Source organism: Erinaceus europaeus, chromosome 11, assembly GCF_950295315.1.
Source record: "Erinaceus europaeus chromosome 11, mEriEur2.1, whole genome shotgun sequence".
Taxonomy (NCBI): Eukaryota; Metazoa; Chordata; class Mammalia; order Eulipotyphla; family Erinaceidae; genus Erinaceus; species Erinaceus europaeus.
In genome coordinates this window covers 118,024,724-118,038,737 of record NC_080172.1, presented here as the reverse complement: position 1 = coordinate 118,038,737, position 14,014 = coordinate 118,024,724, and the positions used below count along the sequence as shown (strand labels likewise).

At 57.5% G+C, this 14,014-nt stretch overlaps 2 protein-coding genes and 1 long non-coding RNA gene across 6 annotated transcripts in view; 1 reads left to right on the top strand and 2 right to left on the bottom strand.

The window, feature by feature from the left end:
- CAPZB (capping actin protein of muscle Z-line subunit beta) overlaps window positions 1-1,342 on the top strand; it is a 108,492-nt gene extending 107,150 nt beyond the window's left edge. For all 4 annotated transcript variants that reach the window (XM_060200916.1, XM_060200915.1, XM_007538539.3 and 1 more), the window contains one exon: window positions 521-1,342. Coding sequence is in view for 1 of the 4 variants with exons in the window: in XM_007538539.3 (XP_007538601.1) it covers window positions 521-608 (88 nt within the window). In the remaining 3 variants the exon portion in view is untranslated. The remainder of the gene's footprint in view (window positions 1-520) is intronic.
- Window positions 1,343-7,834: 6,492 nt separating this feature from the next.
- Window positions 7,835-9,259, bottom strand: LOC132541173 (uncharacterized). Its single transcript, XR_009552345.1, has 3 exons — window positions 8,454-9,259; window positions 8,194-8,318; window positions 7,835-8,019 (listed from the first exon to the last, which is right to left on the bottom strand). It is a non-coding gene; the product is annotated as an uncharacterized LOC132541173 (long non-coding RNA).
- Window positions 9,260-11,365: 2,106 nt separating this feature from the next.
- Window positions 11,366-14,014, bottom strand: part of SLC66A1 (solute carrier family 66 member 1) — a 15,370-nt gene continuing 12,721 nt past the window's right edge. The window contains exon 7 of the mRNA XM_016194997.2: window positions 11,366-11,855. Within this exon, the coding sequence (XP_016050483.1) occupies window positions 11,784-11,855 (72 nt within the window). The 3' untranslated portion in view covers window positions 11,366-11,783. The remainder of the gene's footprint in view (window positions 11,856-14,014) is intronic.

Here is a 14,014-nt window from a genome sequence, read left to right as displayed (position 1 = left end):
CACCCTGCCCGCGGGGGCTCAGCGGTTCTGTCTTGCCGGGGCCTCATGGCTCTGGGCTGACGTTCCAGATAGGAGAGAGGGAACCAGAAGCCCACAGCGCTGAGGCTCCAACCTGGGCTGTGCTCTGGGCGGCAAAGCAGGCACACCTCTTCCCGTGGGCAGGGTGGGCGGGGTGCGCGACCGATCGATCAGTCGATCGATCGGGGAGCCCCTGGGCGGCCCCAAAGCTGCTCTGGGCGCCGAGGCCTTTGCGGCCTTGTGCTAGAAGCAGGCTGGTGCCAGGCCCCGCTCGGGAGAGAGAGAGTCTGAGTTTGGATGACTCGTCAGGGCCCCGCCAACCCCCGTGCCCGCCTCTCCGTGCCCGCTGAGGGCTGAAGACGGACCCTCGGGACCCCCAGCTCCTGTCCGGCCAAGCCGAAGCTTCTAGAGCGAGTAGCACGGCCCAGCAGAGGCCACTTTCTTCTCCCGTAGCGCCCCTGGCCGGCCGGGCGGCTCGCTGACCCTCCCTTTCCCCCGGCAGGTCTGTGCAGACGTTCGCAGACAAATCCAAACAAGAAGCTCTCAAGAACGACCTTGTGGAGGCTCTGAAGAGAAAGCAGCAGTGCTGAAGTCGCTCACTCACGCCAGCCTCCGCGCCCACCAGTCCCTCCTTAGAAACTTTTCTGCTCCCTCCCCGCCCTCCCCTCGCCAGCAGGCCACCAGAACTCATCACCGACCGCACAGCGCCGCCTGCCCCCAAGAATAAAGCCCAGTGAACACCTGCCCCTCCGTCTCTGAGGCCTCCTTCCCACCACATTTTTGCTATCAAAACTCGGTATTTCCGTAGAGCCCCATGCGTGAGTGTGTGTGTGCGTATCTCTTTTCCTGCCCCCATTTGTAGACATAAAACGCACTGTCTGCCACCCCCTCCCACCTTTTTGTTAACGTTGGTGTAAAAAAATGTAAAACAAAAAAGTGTTATGAGACCGACTGTGGTGTGTGAAAGATAGCAGAAAGACTGGAAATCTGATGCCATGTGTGTTTGGGAGTTGCTTGGGGCCGGCAGTGGTGGAGGACCGCGGGACAGCTCTGGAGGAGAGGCGGGGGCCCTCGGCGCTGCCCTGCAGACCGGCCGCAGTGTGGGCGGAGGGGAGGTGGGGCCTGCTGACCATCCTGCTCTTCTGGCCAGGTGCTTCTCTGTCAGTTTTTATGGAATGCAAAAGGAGTTGTTTTATTTTGTTTTGTTCTTTTGTAAAGCTTAAAAAAAAAATCTACATCTTATACTTGAGCTTCCATACTTACAAAAAGGAAAAAAAAAAAAAATTAAATAAAAAGAAAATAAAAAGAAACTGGGATTCCGTGAGCAGTGACTGGGTGTTCTCTCTCTCTCTCTCCTGCCTGACCTTCAAGCCTGACCTTGGTCTGGGGGTCTGGCCCCAGAGTTGGGTCTGGGGGCTGCTGGCTGCTGGGGGGGGGGGGCGTCCCTTCTGTGAGCTTCCGGCTCCTCCCACCCTGAAGAGCGGACCACTTCCTGGGCAAACCCCAGCTGTGCTCAGTGCTCAGGTGCACGGCCCTGCTGCAGAGTCCACGCGGGAACCCCAGCGAGGCAAGCCTCTGTGGTTCGGGCCCCTCCCCGACATCTTGCTCCTGGCTTCTCTCTCTGGCCTAGCAGCGAAGTTCCTAGATGGGGCACATCCTTATCGGTGGCCACACACCGAGGAAGCAGAACTAATGAGGGGACCAGAGATGTCCCGAAGGCGGCCGGTGGGTAAAGTGGTGGACTCCAGAACGCGGTCTAGAGTTCAGTCCCAGCATCACACGCACCAGATGCTGCTCTGCTCTTTCTTCCTCCTCTTCCTCCTCCCCATACAAGTTAGAAACGTTAGACATTGGAGGCGGGAGGTAGCGCAGCGGGTTAAGCGCACGTAGCGCAAAGCGCAAGGACCCGCATAAGGATCCCGGTTCGAGCCCCCGGCTCCCCACCTGCAGGGGAGTCGCTTCACAGGCGGTGAAGCAGGTCTGCAGGTGTCTTTCTCTCCCCCTCTCTGCCTTCCCCCCCCTCTCCATTTCTCTCTGTCCTATCCAACAATATCAATAACAATAATAACTATGAAACAGCAATGGACATTGGGGTTCAGGCGGTAGTGCAGCGGGTTAAGCGCACATGCCGCGAAGCGCAAGGACCGGCATGAGGATCCCAGTTCGAGCCCCCGGCTCCCCACCTGCAGGGGGAGTCTCTCTGTCCTAGCCAACAATGATGACGTCAATAACAACAACAATAATAATTACAACAATAAAACAACAAGGGCAGCAAAAGGGAAGAAAAATGTAGCCTCCAGGAGCAGTGGGTTCGTGGTGTAGACACCAAACCCCAGCGATAACCATGGAGGCAAAAAGACAGAAATGTCAGACATTGGAGGCAGGTGCTGCACCCGGTTAGGCACACACCGTACTAGGTGCGAGGACCCAGGTCTGATCCTGCAACCCACCTGCAGCTGGGACGCTTCCACCAGGGGCGAAGCAGGGCTGCAGGTGTGTCTCCCTCTCTCCCTGTCGCCCCTTCCTCTAGATTTCTGTCTATCCATTGAATCAAAGAAAAAAGGGGGAAGACTTGAGGGCCAGGCAGTGGCGCACCTGGCTGAGTGACCTGTTCCCATGCACAGGGACCCGGGTTCGAGCTCCAGTCCCCACCTGCAGGGGGAAGCTCGAGCAGTGAAGCAGGACTGCAGGTGTCTATCTCCCTCTCTCCCTCTCAGTGTCCCTTTATCCTATCAAAATGGAAACACCTGAAACAGCTACCAGGTGGGCTGTCTGCCTCGCCATGTGCAGCGGCGGCGTGAGTCACCCCACCTGGGAGGTGCTGAGTTGGCAGAGGAATGGCTGCCCCCCATCTCTCCTCTCCCTCTCGTCTTTCCTCCCCTCTCCTCTCCCCCCTCTTCTCCCTCTCTCCTCTCTCTCCCCCTCTCCTCTCTCCCCTCTCCTCTACTCCCCTCTCTTTCTCCCTCTCCTCTCCTTCTCTCCCCTCTCCCCCTCTTCTCTCCCTCTCATCTCTCTCTCCCTCTCGTCTCTCTCTCCCTCTCCTCACATTCTCCTCTCCCTCTCTTCTCTCTCCCTCTCCTCACTCTCTCCCTCTCCTCACTCTCCTCTCTTTCCTCTCCTCTGTCTCTCCCTCTCCTCTCCCTCCCTCTCTCTCTCTCCCCTCCCTCCCCCTCCTCTCTCCTCTCTCTCTTCTCCTCTCTCTCCCTCTCTTCTCTCTCCCTCTCCTCTCTCTCTCCTCTCACTGTCTCTAGTGGAAAGAGTAGCCCAGAGTAGTGACGTCTCACGCATGCCAGCCCAGCTCCACAGAACAAACAGGGTGAGAGGAGAAATTCTAGCCATGCCCCTCCCTGCAGTGTCCAGGGGAGCTCCTGGGTTCCCGCTGAAGGTGAGGCGTGTTGGCAGGACCCGAGGTGGAAGCCTGTCTCCTGTGTGGCTGCCAGGGGGGTCTCGTGGCTTGCAACCAGGTGCCTGGCACTCGGGTGCTGGGTGAATAAGGTTTGTATTAGCTATTCAACCAGGTCGCTCGGCAACACTTGAAGCCCAGACATGGGACTGTGGTAGGTTCCACAGGACCGTCAGCAGGCAGCACAGCTAGCCATGCAAGGTGCCCACGTGCGAGCCCCACGGCGCCAGGGGAAGCCCACCCTAGTGCTGTGACAGCTCCTCCCGTCTAGCTGACATTGAAAGAATGAAGATCACGGTGCACGCGTGTGGACGAGCCTGGTTACATGTAAAAAGCGGTGATTCGTGGGAGCATCAGTGCTCCGTTTTGAGCCTAAGGTGAGTGAAACCATGGACGTCGCTAGGCTGGGCTGGCATGCATGAGACGTCACTACTCCAGGCTACTCTCTCCACTAGAGACAGTGAGGGGAGAGAGAGAGAGAGAGAGAGGGAGAGAGAGAGAGAGAGAGGAGCAAGAGGCAAAAGAACAGGGCCTCTCCAGACGGCCTCTCCAAGCTACGCGGTGTTTCTGTGACAGCCAGGGCTCCGCTGCCCCTGGCCGGCTTTTCCAGAGCCAGGAGAGGCACAGCACGGCGGACGGTTCTGCCAGTGCAGTAGGGCCCGGGCTCAGCGCCGGGTTCCACACAGAGCAGACCAGGTGAGCTATGCAGGTGAGCTATGCCCGTCTTTGCAGCTTATTTTAAAACGGGAGCGGGCGGGGTGCACCTGTGGAGTGCACAAGGACTAGTTCAAGCCAGTGGTCGAGGCATTGCTGCAGGTGTCACTCCCTCCCTCCCCTTCCTTTCTCAACTTCTATCTCGAATAAAATAGTCAAAAGGTTGACAGTGGGGCCTCTGCAGTAGACCGTACATGTCACCACAAAGACCCAGGTTGGAGCCCAGCCCCCACCTGCAGGGGGGAAGTTTCACAGTATTGAAGCAGTGCTGCTTGCTGGGGACCCTTTTCTGTCTCCAGTTCTCTCTCACCATCTATCAAAAAGAAAAAAGGGCTCCCCACCTGCAGGGGGGTCACTTCACAGGCGGTGAAGCAGGTCTGCAGGTGTCTGTCTTTCTCTCCCCCTATCGTCCCCTCCTCTCTCCATTTCTCTCTGTCCTATCCAACAACGAACAACATCAACAATGGTAATAATAATAACCACAACGAGACTACAACAACAAGGGCAACAAAAGGGGGAAAATGGCCTCCAGGAGCGGTGGATTCATGGTGCAGGCACCGAGCCATTTTTTTTAACCAGAGCACTACTCAGCTTTGTTTTAACATTGGTGTGGGGAATTGAACCTGAGGCTTGAGAGTCTCTTTGCAGAACCATTGTAGTGAACCCCCTGCCTGGTATTTTCTCTTCCAGACTAGGCAGCTTTATCCCTGGGTAAAGAGCGGGGAAGGGTACTGGGTATGGGGGGCTGTGTACAGGAAGGTGGGTGGGCCGGGGTAGGAGCAGGAGGTCTGCTGAGGGGTTCTGCTGCATCCTGCTTGGTCCTGGGTACCAGGTCCCATACAGGTCGCTCTGCTTGGCTACCTGCTACTGTTTCAAGACCCCCTGGGTCACAAGGCTGCCTTGCCCAGGTCCCATCTCGTTTCATGAAGTCAGCTCCTCGTCCTGGGGGATGCCTCTTAGCTTGGAGGGTTCCAGATGAATGCTGGCCCCAAGGACGTGCTCAACACAGACGCCCTCTTCCCCCCAGCCACAGTTCACCCATTGCTGCTGGGGAGACACTCAGCAGCAGGGAGCATGCCTTACACGCACAAGGCCCTGGGTTCAGTCCCCAGGCACCACAGGAGAGCAACAAAGACCAGAAAAAAAAAGGCCGTCAGAACTCCATGGATGACGGACCAGTGTGCTCTGTGGGCATGCGTTCATCAAAGTAAACAGAGTCGGTCATTCAGACTTGACTGCGTGCCTTTCTTCACTAAGTTGAGTGAGGCCCCTTAAGTAGCAAGGTTTGCAGGGGCCAGGCAGGGTGCACCCCATTAAGGCCACGTAGTACTAAGTGCAAGGACCCAGGTTCAAGTCCCCGGCTCCCCACCTACAGGGGGAGAGCTTCACAAGCAGTGAAGCAGGTCTGCAGGTGTCTTTGTCTCTCTCCCTTTCTGTCTCCCCCTCCTCTCTCAATTTCTCTCTGTCCTGTCCAGTAAAATGGAAAAATAACCACCAGGAGCAGTGGATTCATAGTGCAGACACCAAGCCCCAGAGATAACCCTGGAGGAAAAAAAGGGGGGGGAGGTAAAGTTTGTTGGTTTTTTTTATAATTTTTATTTACTTATTTATTCCCCTTTTGTTGCCCTTGTAGTTTTGTAGTTGTAGTTATTATTATTGTTGTCACTGCTGTTGTTGTTGCATAGGACAGAGAGAAATGGAGAGAGGAGGAGAAGACAGAGGGGGAGAGAAAGACACCTGCAGACCTGCTTCACTGCCTTCATCATGAAGTGACTCCCCCTGCAGGTGGGGAGCCAGGGGCTCGAACCGGGATCCTTACGCCGGTTCCTGTGCTTTGCGCCACGTGCGCTTAACCCGCTGCGCTACCGCCCAACTCCCTGCTTGTTGGTTTTTTTTTTTATTGCTACCAGGGCTATCACTGGGTCTTGCCAGCACTACAAATCCACCACTCCCAGTGACCTTTTCTTTTCTTTTTTTATATATCTATTTTCCCTTTTGTTGCCCTTGTTGCTTTTGTTATAGTTATTATTGTAGTTGTTATTGATGTCGCTGTTGGACAGAGAGAAATGGAGAGAGGAGGGGAAGACAGAGAGGGGGAGAGAAAGACAGACACCTGCAGACCTGCTTCACCGCCTGTGAAGCGACTCCCCTGCAGGTGGGGAGCCGGGGGCTCGAACCGGGATCCTTACGCCGGTCCTTGCGCTTTGTGTCACCTGCGCTTAACCCGCTGCGCCACCGCTCGGCTCCTTTCTTTTTTTTTCCCCCTCCATTATACTTGATAGAACAGAAATTGAGGGGAGGGGAGACAGAGGGAGAAAAACACCTGCATATCTGCTTCACTGCTGGTGGAGCGGGGTTGAACTCCAATGTTTGCACGGTGATCACGTGAGCTTAACTGGGTGAGCCCCCTCCCGGCCCCCAGCTGCAGTCGCTTCCATGCCCCCAACTCCGTTTATTCAGTCACTGACTCGTTGGCCAAGCACTAAGTACCGACTGTTGGAGGCCACGGAGGGGAACGCCATGCCGTCTGCTGGCAGGTCAGTGCTTACCACCGAGTCTCTCTCGGGTATGTTGCATGTCCTGAACAGACAGCTACATGGTCAAGGCTGTCACGGGCTGGAGGCCAGACTACACAGCGGTTAACCTGCTGGACGGGGTTCATCTGCAGTAAAGGGCAATCCCCACACAAGCACGAACACTGGTCAGAACAGCTGTCAGGCATCCAAGATGGTCAGACGGTCAGAGCTCGTTGCCTGCTTACTCGGGGAGCGCCCAGGGCCCACCCTTCCGCTCCAGTGAGAGCCAAGTCCAACAGAAGGGATGGGGGGGAGAGGGCTGTAAATGGCAGATTGCTCCCTTTCCTCCATTTTGGGGAACAAAGCCCAAGGTTTGTCTGAGCAGCGGCATTTTAAGAAAAATGCTGTGTTCACACAGCTGGGGGCAGTGTGTGTGCAGCGGCCAAAGCGCTGGTCCCGAGTTGGATCCTGGCATCGCGTGTGCTGGAGTGCTGCTCAGGCTTCCTTCTCTGTCTCCACCGGGTCTGCAGCCCAGACACAGCAGTAGCTGACACAGCAGAGACTCAAGCACGAGGTCCGGAGTTGGGTGCCTGGCATCACGTGCTCCAGTAATACTCACACGCACACACGCCCTCATTAGTAAGTCAGTATTCTTTTATATTTATGTATTTATTTTCCCTTTTGTTGCCCTTGTTTTATTGTTGTTGTAGTTATTATTGTTGTTGCCGTTGTTGGATAGGACAGAGAGAAATGGAGAGAGGAGGGGAAGACAGAGAGGAGAGAAAGACAGACACCTGCAGACCTGTTTCACCGCCTGTGAAGCGACTCCCCTGCAGGTGGGGAGCCGGGGGCTCGAACTGGGATCCTTACGCCAGTCCTTGCGCTTTGCACCACCTGTGTTTAACCCGCTGCGTTACCGCCCGACTCCCTCTTTTGAATGTTTTTATTGGGGCTGGGTGGTGGTGCACCTAATTGAGTGCATAGGTTACAATGCACAAGGACCCAGGTCCGAGCCCCCAGGCCCCACCTACAGGAGGAAAGCTTTGCACGTGGTGAAACCGGGCTATAGGTGTCTCTCTCTCTCCCTCTCTATCATCCCTTTCCCCCTCCATTTCTGGCTTGCCCTATCCAATAAATAAGTATAATTAAAAAATGTTTTTATCATCTTTACTTATTGGATAAAGACAGCCAGAAATTGAGAGAGGAGGAGTGATAGGGAGAGAGGATGACAGACACCTGCAGTCCTGCTTCACCACGTGTAAAGCTTTCCTCCTGCAGGTGGGGCCTGGGGAGTTGAACCAGGTCCTTGTACATAATAACGTGCGCTCAACCAGGTGCGCCACCGCCTGGCTCAATCTGTTTCCTTCTCTAAACCCAACCAACCCACCATGGAAAGCATCTCTGGAGTGACTGGTCCAGCGTCCTGCTCCCCACAAGCTTCCTGAGGGAAAATCTTTCCTGCACAAAGGTAACTGCTAAGTGTAGTCACCCACCTCCCCGGCCCCCCAGCCTCAGCCAGACGCCAAAAAATGGGGAACTCACTGGACCTGCACTCGAGGCAAAAGGAAGTCTCCAGAGGGAGGTTCTGCCTTCAGGCCTGAGAAGCAAGAGCTGTGAACACTGGGGAGAACAGAAGATCCACTGGGGGGCGGCGGGCAGGGGCACACCTAGTTGAGCGCACACAGTACTAGGCACAAGGACCGGCGCAGGGACCCCAGTTCAAACCCCCCGGCTCCCCACCTGCAGGGGGATATCTTCATAAGTGGTGAAGCAGGTCTGTAGTTGTCTGTCTCTCTCCCTACCTCTCCCTCCTCTCTCCATTTCTCCAGAAGCAGTGGATTCACACTGAGGTCCCGAGATAACCCTGGAGGCAAAAGAAAAGAAAAAAAAAAAAAAGGAAGTCCATTTAGGGACGTGTCTGTCAGCTCAGGGACTCCACAGAGGCAGGGCCCAGTCAGCGTGTGGGACTCGGCCATCAGACCAGACTATTTGCTCGCTGGGAGGAAGCTGGGGAGGTTCCGGGAGGGCACTGGCGGGCAAGCCGGTGTAGCCACTGTTTGCCAAACGCCAGTGCTGGCACGAGAGCCTAGAGGACCAGCTGGCGCGGCCTCAGCTCTGCTCTCTGTCAGCAAGGGCACCTGCTCAGGGACAGAGGCCCTTCGTCCACCCACCTGAATCGGGGCTCCCTTAGGAGGAAGCCTGCCGTCTGGGTGGTGCCCCGAGGCGGGAGGTGTTACCCCATCAGACTGGGAGCTTCCAGAAAGGGGCGAGGAGCTCCTGGGGTTGAAGCCGCCACGTTCCTTCTCCCCACCCGACTCCACTCTAGTTCAGGCTCGTGCCTGCGGCTCCTGCTCGTAGCAGCCCAGGTCTACACCGAGGGAGGCTGCCTCTCGGCCCCAGGTGACCTCAGCCCCGTCATAGCCCGGGTGGAGCCAGACGTCTGGCTGACAATGAGCCACTGAAGCAGGGCCAGCTGGCCTGGGGGGCTGCTGTTGGGACAGGGCCAGAGGCTTGTGGGAGTCCCTGCAGGCCGTGGTGCTGGAGCCTGAGCCAAGGACGGGGCCACCCGGAAGCCCGGGACCCCTAGCCAGGGCAACAGTGAGGGCAAGGACACGGCAGGCCCTGCCCAGCGTCTCTCCTGTGTTTCAAATGGCTGCCACTCCCAGCTGGCTGGCATCGTGCAGGCCGCTCAAGTCTTTGAAGCCTCTTTTCCCACTGCGGGCGGCCAGTGACGTCTCACTGGGGCCAGCCCAGCCCCGCACACCGCCAGTGCTCCCTGAAGGCCGGCTCGCCTGGTGGAGAACACTTTACCTCACACGAGGACCCAGGAGCACCAGGACACAGAAAGTTCATGAGCGGGGCGGTGGTGTCTCTCCTCTCCCCCTCTAGCTAAGAAAAAAGCGTATCTGCACAAGGACCGGCATAAGGATCCCGGTTCGAGCCCCCGGCTCCCCACCTGCAGGGGAGTCGCTTCACAGGCGGTGAAGCAGGTCCGCAGGTGTCTGTCTTTCTCTTCCCCTCTGTCTTCCCCTCCTCTCTCCATTTCTCTCTGTCCTATCCAACAATGACGACATCAACAATGGTAATAATAATAACCACAAGGAGGCTACAACAACAAGGGCAACAACGGGGAAAAATGGCCTCCAGGAGCGGTGGATTTACGGTGCAGGCGCCAAGCCCAGCAACAACCCTGGAGAAAAAGAAAAAAGCGTATCTACCCAAAGTGGTGCAGACACAAAGCCCCAGCAGACGACAGAGAGAAAAGCCCGCAGCAGGGGTTTCCACACAGCTCTGCAGACAAGTCCCGGGGGAGACGGGCCCTCTGCCCAGTGAAACCCCACAGATGCCCCTCCTTGGTCTCTGGTCTCTCTAGACCCCAACCCTCCTCCTTCCCGAACCAGGCCCTGTCACCTGCTTCAGGCTCCGCAGCCTGGCCCCCTGGCCCATCACCTGTCGTCCCTGTCCCTTCGACTCCTGTCTCCCAGTCTGGCGGCAGGGCCCTGGGCTCACTAAGCACCACCGTCCTTGCCTGGTGTCCCCCGCTCGGCTCGCTCTGAGGCCAGGCCCGAGGCACCAGGGCCTCAGGGGACGGCCCAGGGCCGGTTCACCGGCGTGGAGGCTCCTACCCGCACCCGTCGGATGGGGGGCTGAGCTCAGCAAAGCCCAAGGCCTCCGTGGGGGCTCCTCTCCGTGAGGCTGCAACCCCTTTCTCTGGGGCCGGCAGAGGAAAAGTCTGGAGAAGCCCACTGAGGTGCAGCTTCTGCCCCGGCTGCCCCCCGACTGGCTCTGGGGCCTGGGCTGGGGCCGTCTGAGCGCAAGGTCACCGCGGACACTCTGACATGAGGCGGCGGGCAGGTGGACTCGCTCGCAGCCCTGACTCCGTGAGCTCTCGCCGGACTTCCCCCTCCAAGCGCCTCCCTGCTCCTCAGCTGTGGGCCAGACTCGGTCAGGAGGGGGTCTGGGAGCCAAACAGGTCAGGGGCCAGGACGGCCGGCTCAGGGCTGCGCCTGGCCCTCCTCTTCCTCTGACTGAAACGCACCCCGCCCAGGCCACCTCCTGCCCAGGCCGGCGGCACCACACCGCCTCCCCCGGAAGGTGCCCTTGGCCTTCATCCCTCGCCTCCAACCGCACAAAGCCGGCCGGCAAGTCACCCTGCCACACGCCAGACCTTGACGCCACCAGCGCGCCATTTCACGAGGATGCAGCGAGTGGCAGCTGCCCATCATCCATCCACTTTCACAAGTAAGAGACAGAGTCCACGGTTATGCGACATGGACTCTCGTGTCTGAGACTCTAGATCCCCAGGTTCAATCCCCTGCACCACCATGAGCCAGGGCTGAGCAGGGCTCTGGTGAAAAAAACAAAACAAAACAGAGAGAGAAAGAACAGAGTCCCAGAGGAGTCAAGATGCACAGCCGAGACGTGGGCCCTCACTGTTGTTCTCCCTGAGAACCAGCCACCTTTCCCAGTGCCCCAGGCCTGGGGCCGGTCAGAGCAGCAGGCCAAAGCAATCCTGAGCCAGGACCCAGGAGCCGGGAGCCGGGAGCCGGGAGCCGGGACCTAGGACCAGCCGGCACACTCGGCGGGCGCTCTCCTGTCTGGCTTTCCGCAACCCCAGCAGGGACCCGCCGGTGAGGTCCGGGTCCTCCCCCACTGCTGCTCCGAGAGCGGCCCAGACTCCCAGCACCTTGGGGAAGGAGCAGCAGCAGAGGCCTCACAGGAGACGCGGTTTACTGTGTGTCTGGAGTTCACAGGACAGTCCTGGTTGGCCCAGGCCTCAGCTGTGCCCCTCCTGGGTGACCGGGCAGAATGAGGTAGGTGACGCGGCGGTCCCAGCTTCCGCCCCTCTCGAAGGCCCCCAAGGACAGGCGCTGAGACCCTGGGAGTGAGTCCAAAGGGAGACGCTTGCCCTGGGGGCATCCTACTCCTCAACAGTCCATCAGTCGGCCGGCCGGTCGGTCAGATTTCCAGAAGACAACCTGCAGAGGACTCAGGCCGGGTCGGGAGAGCTAGGCCTCCCCCAGCTCCCTCCACGGGCCAGTGCAGGCCAGCAGCAGCGTCACTGAGCGTGCTGTCCCCTTCCCGAGTGTGGCCTTGAGGTCGCAGTCATCCTGGGCTGGCCCGGGCCCTGGTCAGCTGGAGAGAAGAGGCTGGGACTCTGGGCAGGTGGCAGCATTTCTGTACACCAGGAACTGTATGGAGATCTGGGGGGCCGAGGTTAAGGCAAACGGTACAGACTGGGCTGGACCTGCCCGGGGACCTGCTACCCTCCCTGTCGGCCCCGCTCTGACTAGCCTTCCCCCTCCAAGCGCCTCCCTGCTCCTCCGTGGTGGCCCAGACACTGCGCACCCCCAGCTCCAGTGCTGAGGTTACGTCTCTTTTCCCCACGATCCCAGGATCTCCGTCCTCCCAGGCTAGAGCACCCTGAAGGCTTCACCAAGTGGCCGGGGCCGGCTGGGGGCAAGGGAGGTTTGAGTTTTCTTCCTTTTTTCGCCTATTATTACTTATTTAATATTTATTTATTTTTATTAGTTTTTTTTAATATTTTATTTTATTTATTTATTCCCTTTTGTTGCCCTTGTTGTTTTATTGTTGTAGTTATTATTGTTGTTGTTGTCGTTGTCGGATAGGACAGAGAGAAATGGAGAGAGGAGGGGAAGACAGAGAGGAGGAGAGACAGACAGACACCTGCAGACCTGCTTCACCGCCTGTGAAGCGACTCCCCTGCAGGTGGGGAGCCGGGGGCTCGAACCGGGATCCTTATGCCGGTCCTTGTGCTTTGTGCCACATGCGCTTAACCCGCTGCGCTACAGCCCGACTCCCAATATTTACTTATTTTTGTTGCCCTTGTTTTATTGCTGTAGTTGTTGTTGTACTGATATCGTTGGTGTTAGATACGACAGAAAGAAATGGAGAGAGGAGGAGAAGACAGAGGGGAGACAGAAAGACAGACACCTGCAGACCTGCTTCACCGCCTGTGAAGCGACTCCCCTGCAGGTGGGGAGCTGGAGACTCAAACCGGGATCCTTATGCCGGTCCTTGTGCTTTGCACCATGTGCACTTAACCTGCTGGGCTCCCCATATTATTATTTATTTATTATTGGATAGAGACAGAGAGAAATTGAGAGGGGAAGGGGAGACACAGAGAGGGAGTGAGACAGAGAGACACCTGCAGCACTGCTTCACCACTCGCAAAGCTTTCCCCCTGCAGGTGGGGACCAGGGGCTTGAACCCATGTCCTTGTGCACTCTCATATGTTTACCTAGCCAGGTGTGCCACCGCCTGGCCCCACAGAACTTCAGTCTTTCTTTCCTTCCCACTGTACCCAACAGGGACACAGCAGAGGCCAAGTGTGTCTTGTCTGCTGTCCCAAATCAAGCCCGATTTTTGCTCTGTCCAGTCACTCAGCAAACTGAGCTGAGTGTTCACTGGGTGCGGGGGTCACACGCTCAACAGCTACCCAGGGCCTTGTCGCACGTGACCACCCCACTGTCCCTGGAGACAGAGACCCTCCGCCACCACGCAGAGGAAGGCAGTGGGAGGCAGGGGCCGATGGTCTGCTCCACGCCGGACCACGGTGAAGCCATGGAGGGGAAATCTAGGCCCAAGTGTGTTTCCGATTCCAACTGCACTCATGTCTCCACGTTCTACCTTTCATCCCCCCCGGACTGGTGGGCACTTTTCTGTCCGTCTCCCTTGCCTCTGCTTGACCAGTCTCTTCTCCCAAAGGACGCACTGGAAGAAGCTGGCACTTGGTGAAGGCCCCTGCGCTCGGCGCCACCTCCGGGAAGCAAGTATCTGCAGGACGTGCATCCTGACTGCTGCCCACTGGGCTGTAAGGTCCCCAAAGCAAGAACCACTCCGGTGGGGCCGGGGGCGGCGCACCTGGTTGAGTACACGCGTTACCATGCACAAGGACCTGCGTTCAAGCCCCTGCTTCTCACCTGTGGGGGGTGGCACTTCACAAGTTGTGAAGCAGGGCTGTAGGTGTTTGTCTCTCCCCCTCTCTATCTCCCTTCCCCTCTCAACTTCTCTCTGTCCTATCAAATCAAATACAATAATTTTTTTTTTTTTTAGATTTGCAGTGCTAGCACCGAGCCCCAGCAATAACACTGGTGGCCACAGAAATGATAAACAAACAAACAAAACATTCTGGCAGCCTGGAGGCGGTGCGGCAGATGCCGTCGAGAACCCAGCCCTGCCCGTGGCAGGCCGCCCTCCGTGTCGCTCACTTGCTCATCAGGCCGGCGAGATACTGGGTTGTCAGAAAAGTCATGATGCATTTCTGCAAAAAAAAAAAAAAAAACACCACAGAAGGGGGGCAGCCGGCGGCGTCTGGGTTAAGTGCCACAGTACGAAGCGC